At 43.9% G+C, this 7,073-nt stretch overlaps 1 protein-coding gene across 1 annotated transcript in view; it reads left to right on the top strand.

Moving 5' to 3' along the window:
• Nucleotides 1-7,073, top strand: part of PPP3CA (protein phosphatase 3, catalytic subunit, alpha isozyme) — a 334,145-nt gene that overhangs the window by 153,170 nt on the left and 173,902 nt on the right. Inside the window, exon 2 of the mRNA XM_012658351.1 lies at nt 6,494-6,694. Within this exon, the coding sequence (XP_012513805.1) occupies nt 6,494-6,694 (201 nt within the window). The remainder of the gene's footprint in view (nt 1-6,493; nt 6,695-7,073) is intronic.

The raw sequence follows: 7,073 nt of genomic DNA, 5'->3' as shown, positions 1-7,073 counted from the left end.
AGACGGGGTCTCGCTCTTGCTCAGGCTGGTTTGGAACTCCTGAGCTCAAACAATCCGCCCGCCTCGGCCTCCCAGAGAGCCAGGATTACAGGCGTGAGCCACCGCGCCCGGCCCTTACAGAATTTTTTTAACCCAGGAGAATACAAGTTAGACCTAATTCTGAATATTAGAACCCAAATAAAATTCAGTGAAAGCCCTTAGTGCGTCCTTTTACACATCCCCTCACTCTTTGTTCGGAAGTAGGATCAGATTTCACATTCGATGACTGATTAAGGAAGCTACTTTTGCATATTTTAACTGGCATGTTATATTTTACAATAGGCATATTCTATTTTTATTACTTAAAAACAACTTCATCTTCTGGAGTCACCTAAAGAATTCAATATTTATTATATACTTTAAATAAGAGAAATACGCAGCTGGATCAAAGAGGTTTTTTAGGGATCCAGATGTAAACTCAGGGTACATACAGATACATTTTTTTCTTACTGTTTACATTTTTTTTCCTCATTTTCTTTAAACTTGTTCTTCAGTTTTGCAGTTTAACACTGTGTCAACTGTCTCAAGCAGAAACTAATAATCATAATAGCACATGATAAACTTTTCAGAGCCTGGATGGGCTTATGTTTGTTTTCTGTGGCTCATATCTCCTTGGCCTTTCTCACTGCCTAGCCTGGGGTGGAATGCGTGGTGGGTGCTTGAAAGATGCTCAGTTGATTAATTGACACGGTTTGATTAGAATAGAGGTTTGTGACATATACACATGTCCACGAGAAAATAGAGGGAGTGCCAATGTGAGGAGGTCAGGCCAGAATGTGTTTTAAGTTGTGTCTGACATGTGATATCCTTAAGCTGTTCTCTTAACATGTGCTGACATAAGCATCTTTGACAGTCCTTGTGCAGACAGTGGCCACATGAAATACGGGACAAGAGCTGTTCCTGTACATGTTCTGCTTACAGACAGGGATGACATAGACGCGTCTGGACTTGCAGACACATTGCATCTGTCGCGATTGATTGACTGGTATGGAGAGCGTTTGGGGGAAAAATTAAAGTGCCTGGCGTTTTGTATGCTTTTACTTATTGTGTAGATTAGTGGATCTCAACCTGCGCTTCTCATTAGTGTAATCTGGGCTTACTCAAAGACATGCCAGTGCCCGGCCCTACCTGAACCAGGTAAATCACAACCTCTACAGGTAGGACATGAGTATCATTCTTCGTCAAAAGAGAGTCCAGCGTGCAAGCCAATCTTGAGACAGTCTGAGGTTTTGTGGGAATCAAACCAACGTTGGAGGAGAAGAAAGGCTAAAGAATTTAATTTCCACTCATTTCATCCTCATTTACTTAGAAGGATGCAGGGTCTAGAATACCACTGTCTAGTAGAAGGAAGCCATATATGCAATTTTAAATGTTCTGGTGGCCATATTACAAAGAAGTCAAAAGAAATAGTTGGAATTAATTTCAGTAACACATTTTATATGGCCCAACGTGTTCTAAATCTTATTTCAATATAAAGTCAATATAAAAATATTAATGAGATATTTTACATTCCTTTTTTAAAACTGTGTCAAGTCTTCTAAATCCAGTGCTTATTGGAGATTTGCAGCTCAGCTTGGTTTGGACTAGCTGCTTTCCAAGTGCTTGACAGCCCTTCGTGGCCACTCAGTATTTTGGACAGTGGAATGGACTAGAAATCAGGAGACCGTAATCTTATGTCGGTTTTGCCACTGACTAATCTTTGACATTGGACAATCCACTCACTCTCTCTGGACTTCGCTTTCCTCTTATTTAACAAGGGGAGGTCAGCCTTGATTGGGAATTTTCTAGTTTTGCTCCAGAGAGGCCTGGGATCCTGTAAGCACCGCTTGGCAGCCACCGTCAAAGAGAAGGGAAGCAAGCGAGCTGCTTCAGTCCAGTATATCCACTGGTTACACTGGAGGTTTTAGTTGTAACTTTGTGTGAGGAAAAAAAAAATGAAGCAAAACGAAGGTTTAAAAAATCCGTAGCCTTCAGTGTTCTCTTAGGTCTGTGATTCTCCATTGTCAGCATTTCTAAGACCGATCCAGGAAGAGGTCAGGCAGCAGGTGTCCTGCTGCCCTTTGCAGTGGAGTGGCACTGTGACAGTGACTCTCAGATGTTTCCTGTGAAATAGTGGGAGTCCCTTCAACAGTGGCGTAAGCGACTCGTATTTCAGAAACAGAAGTCCCAGATGCCTGGTTCTACCCCAGAGTCATGGCAGATCACTTATGGCTACTGAACCACGTAGTGGCGTCTGAAACTGACCCAGCCCGAAACTCAGGAAAGGGTCCCTAGATCTTTCTGAGATGTGTCCTCCTAGTCCGCCAGAACTGAGAGCTGGGATTACTCTGGGCTAGGAAGTTTTTGTGACTTCGAATGTGTTTCTCTCTGGTGAATGTATAACTGACAACAGCTTTGATAATTGCTACATAGGTGCCAGTATTGGATGCATATGATTGCGGTCCATAGGTAGACGAGTAACTTTCCTCCATATCTGATAGATAGACACTCTGGTGGAAACAGCAGATAGAAAAGAAACAATATTATATCACTGACCCTTGGAAATCGGTGTCTGCCAGTTTCCACAGCCAGTGACATAAGAACACGATCTTAGTGTGTCGTTTGCCTACATTGCGTTGTGGTGATGTTTCCTGTTAGGAGTCAGCCAAGGACTTAGCTGCCCCCAGTTTTAGCTACTTTGATGTTTTATTAATTTGAGGAAAAAAAAGGTGACATCGAATGGGAATCGTGAAGTAGAGAAGGCTGAGAAGGTTTCTATCTATTTTTAGGATACTTCTATGAAGTCTTATAACACTATATTCTGTGCTTATAGGCAATTATAAAAAAAATTAGTTTTGGAAAGAGGCAGCCCAAATATCAACAACTATTTCTGAATTTTTAGTAGTGTGCGCAAACCTAATTTCTCCTCATTTCTGGCCTGCTCATATATCAATGAAAGCAACTTGTAATCCTCAAAGCAAAGGAAGGAGCAGCAATTCAGTTCTGTTACATTAAGGCTGGCCACTTTGACAATGAGTTAATGAAAGAAATGTTTTGCAAGCACATTGGATTCTTTGGTCTAAATTATTTTTTGCTCAATATTTGGCGCAGGTCTTCATGTGGGACTCTAGGTGAATGGGGGAAGCAAATAAATGTGACCTTTCCAAGGCTGGTATTTTCTTTATGAAGCCAAAAGGTGCACAAATACACAAATATTAGCCCAGTTTTATTTTTGTCCCAGAAAACTTCTCTCTGGCTGACAGCATCTCTGCATCATCGCTGCCCAGCTTGGGCCCCTGCAGGCCTTGCCATCTGTTTAACTGGGAAAGAGCCCTGTCTCATCAGGGTCCCTGCCATCCAGTTGGAAATGGAGTCCTCTGATTGGCCCTTTCCCTCTCCTTTCTTGCCCCTGGTTATTTGGAAGCAGCTCCAGCATCTCAGAGCAGGTGGCTTACCTTAGCCGGTTACCTTAGGATTAGCAATTACTGGAAGGTAAGAGATCTACAGCGAAGGGTGGAGCATCTGTTATTGCAGTGATCGTGGCCTTGGAGAGTCCAGGGACTCGGAGAGAGTCTGGTTCATGAAGGTGAGGCTCTCCCTGTGGTCCTCTCCCTTCGCCTCTTACCTTCTTAAATGCCCCAGCACTTTCAGGCTTAATCCTCTGATCTATCCTCAGTTTAACGAGGCCAGCACGCGCATGTGTGGCCGAGACCCCGCTGCCTTATTTACCTGACAATCAATCACGGGGAATTATTTTTTAAAAATTCAGCTCTTGCCCTCGCCAGAAGCCTCCTTTTGAAGTTTCCCCCTTCCCAGCCCCTATCCTATACCTTGACTGACTTATGGCCTAGAGAATTTTGAGGAATTGCCAGGTAAGATCTTTTCTAATCTCAAAACATGTGTAATATATGTATACCATAGAGTACTATTCAGCTTTAAGAAACAATGGTGATATAGCACCTCTTGTATACTCCTGGATAGAGCTGGAACGCATTCTACTAAGTGAAATATCCCAAGAGTGGAAAGACAAGCACCACATGTACTCACCATCAAATTGGTATTAACTGATCAACACATAGCGCACATATAAGAATGACATCTATTAGATGTCGGGCAGGGGGGAGGGGGAGGAGGGGACAGGTATATGCATACACAGAGTGCAATATGCACCATCCCAGGGATGGACACACCTGAAGCTCGGACTTGGCGGGGAGGGGGAGGAAGGGCATCATACGTAACCTAGTCATCTGTACCCCCATAATATGCTGAAATAAAAAAAAAATAAAAAAAATAGATAAAGCCCTACATAAAGAACTGTGGCTGTCGAAATGTCTCCATGTTTCCTTAACAAGCAGACTAGGTGAGTAAGACGAGGACAAGAAGCTGAGGACAAAGAAACAGAATAGACCATGAACCGCCAAATGCCTCAAGTGTAACGACCCAATTTCCTCCTTTTCTCTCCACCTTGTTTAATTCTCAAATTTTCTCTTATTACACACTGTGCTTTGACATTACACATTTTGTCTTTTGTTTTACACCATGCTTTTGTGTATGTATATATATATATGCTACCATAAGCTGCTCAAAATATCTTTTGAAACTAAAAGGAGTCTTTATAAGAAATACCTATGAGTATCCATTAGAATTTCAGTTTTTAAATAGCAGCTTACTCATCACTTTTTACCTGTTAAGCCATATCTTAAGTACTTTCTGGAAAGCAGTGTAGTTGTTACAGATACGCTGGCAGCAGACGGCTTGGGTTTGAACTCAGTGAGTCTACACATAAATCGCTAGATGGTTGTCTTGGGCAAGAGCTTAATGTTTTTCGTCCTCAGGTTTCTCCCTCGCAGTCATGTTATGAGGACTGAATAAGTTTATGTATAAACACACATAGATAATGTCTTACTCATCTTACGGCTCCGCTGTTGTGTCTGAGTTTATTACCCAAACGATGCCTGGCATCAAAGCAGTGCTCTATAAATGTTAGCTACTACTATTACTATTTACTCAGGTTATTACAGCAATCCTCAGACAGATGTAATCCTCCCTCCGCTGATGAAGTAACTGAAGCCAAACGAGGTTATTTAACTTGCCCAAGGTCATGCAGCGAGCGAGTGTGTAGACCAAGGTCTGCGCCCAGGATCATGTGACCGCCAGAGCCTCCTGCTCACTCCCTGAGTCTGTCACTGTCACTACTCCATGTTGGCAGCATAATTAGATTGGATTGGATTGTTGGGAAAACTACACTCGCATCCAGGTGTACAGGTTCATTTCCTGATTTTTCTTTTCTCCTGAGTAGTTACGGTTTGACTCAGATAACACGTCTATGCTATCAGATTACACAGAATTTTTTTGGCTTAGGTCTGCGGTGAGTCCTGCTTCTTTGAGAAACACTGTGAGGAAGTGGGGGCGCCAGGTTTGTTCTTTAACATCAAGTGCTTCTCCTAAGAGAGGAGCCATGCATGGAGATGCTCTGTGCGTGTGTCGTAACACGTGTGGCACACGGAAGCGTCATGGGATGATGTTTGTGCTCCTTGCCAGGTACTTCAGTGGGTCTGAGTTGTTCTCTAGTGGATGAATCCTCATGTCAAATAGAGAAAAATAATGAGTTTTTAAATGGCTTCCTGGCCATTTATTAGAAATGCGACCTTCATGGTGCCGTCTCTGAGCGTGGAGCTTTGGTCGCCCTGGTATGTGACGTGAGTCCAGCGACCCGCTGTGGCTGAGCTAGTGAGTGAATGTCCTCACTGAGTGAAGGGAGCTGTTAGGAAGGCCTGGGGTGGGTGGAGACGGAATGGTTGGTTCTAAGTCTGAGCAGTAACTGGAGCTCGTCATTCTGTCGTTTTCCTAAATACCCGTGTCCCCTCTCTGACATCATACTGTCCCCTCATTCTTCAGGAGGTCCCTTCCGCACAAGCACACACGCTCTCACACGCATGTCCTGATACCCTGCTCAGTATTCGGTGCCCTTTTGCCGTTAGATTCTGCCCTTTTCTTAAACAGGGAGTGGATAAGTTAGGGAGACGGGACTCTAGTTAGAGCTGCGACTCTGGGTGCAGACCTTTGTCGTTCCTCTGTCGCAGGAGGGGATCCTGTTCTCTAGTGGAGACCCATCCCTGAAGGAGCTGGTCTGATTGGATGTGTAGGAATGATATTCTCCTCCCGAAGTGATCACTGTCCAACAGAAACTGTTTCTCCCTCCCTTTTCTTTTTAACTCAATCAGGATCTTCTCGATGTAAGAGATACCACTGAACGAATAAGCACTGTAAATTTTGCATAAGCGGTCGCCTCGTATCTGGAATCAAAGGACAGAGGCCGTTTTTACTTTTTGATGGCTCTCGATCGTATTTAATATGGGACCTTTTAAGATACCCCGTTAGGCGGTGCGTGGTGGGGACGGATCATCTGGTGGTTATTATGGAATCTTCTGTTGCCATGTTCTGCTTATGTAATAACCTACTTCTTCTCTTGCAGCTGTCCCGTTTCCTCCAAGTCATCGGCTTACAGCGAAGGAAGTGTTTGACAACGATGGGAAACCTCGCGTGGACATCTTGAAGGCCCATCTCATGAAGGAAGGCAGGCTGGAAGAGAGCGTCGCATTGAGAATAATAACAGAGGGCGCTTCGATTCTTCGACAGGAGAAAAACCTGCTGGACATTGATGCACCTGTCACAGGTAAGTGCGGGGTGGAGACTCCCACTGTGTGCATATTGCTGTCCACAGCGTCAAATCAGAAGTCCCAGCCACCAGTGAGTCTTCAGACACCTTACTCAGCATAGTCTTTTCTTTCCATCATCTTTTTTTTTTTTTTTTTAAATTCAGTATATTATGGGGGTACAGATGTTTAGGTTACGTATGTTGCCCTTCCCCCCCTCCCCCCCTAAGTCCGAGTTTCAAATATGTCCATCATTGGCCCTTTCCCTCTCCTTTCTTGCCCCTGGTTATTTGGAAGCAGCTCTAGCATCTCAGAGCAGGTGGCTTACCTTAGCCGGTTACCTTAGGATTAGCAATTACTGGAAGGTAAGAGATCTACAGCGAAGGGTGGAGCATCTGT

The sequence above is a fragment of the Propithecus coquereli genome, unplaced genomic scaffold, assembly GCF_000956105.1.
Source record: "Propithecus coquereli isolate 6110/MARCELLA unplaced genomic scaffold, Pcoq_1.0 Scaffold581, whole genome shotgun sequence".
Taxonomy (NCBI): Eukaryota; Metazoa; Chordata; class Mammalia; order Primates; family Indriidae; genus Propithecus; species Propithecus coquereli.
The sequence above is the reverse complement of the archived record's forward strand: the minus strand, read 5'-3'. Positions and strand labels throughout refer to the sequence as shown.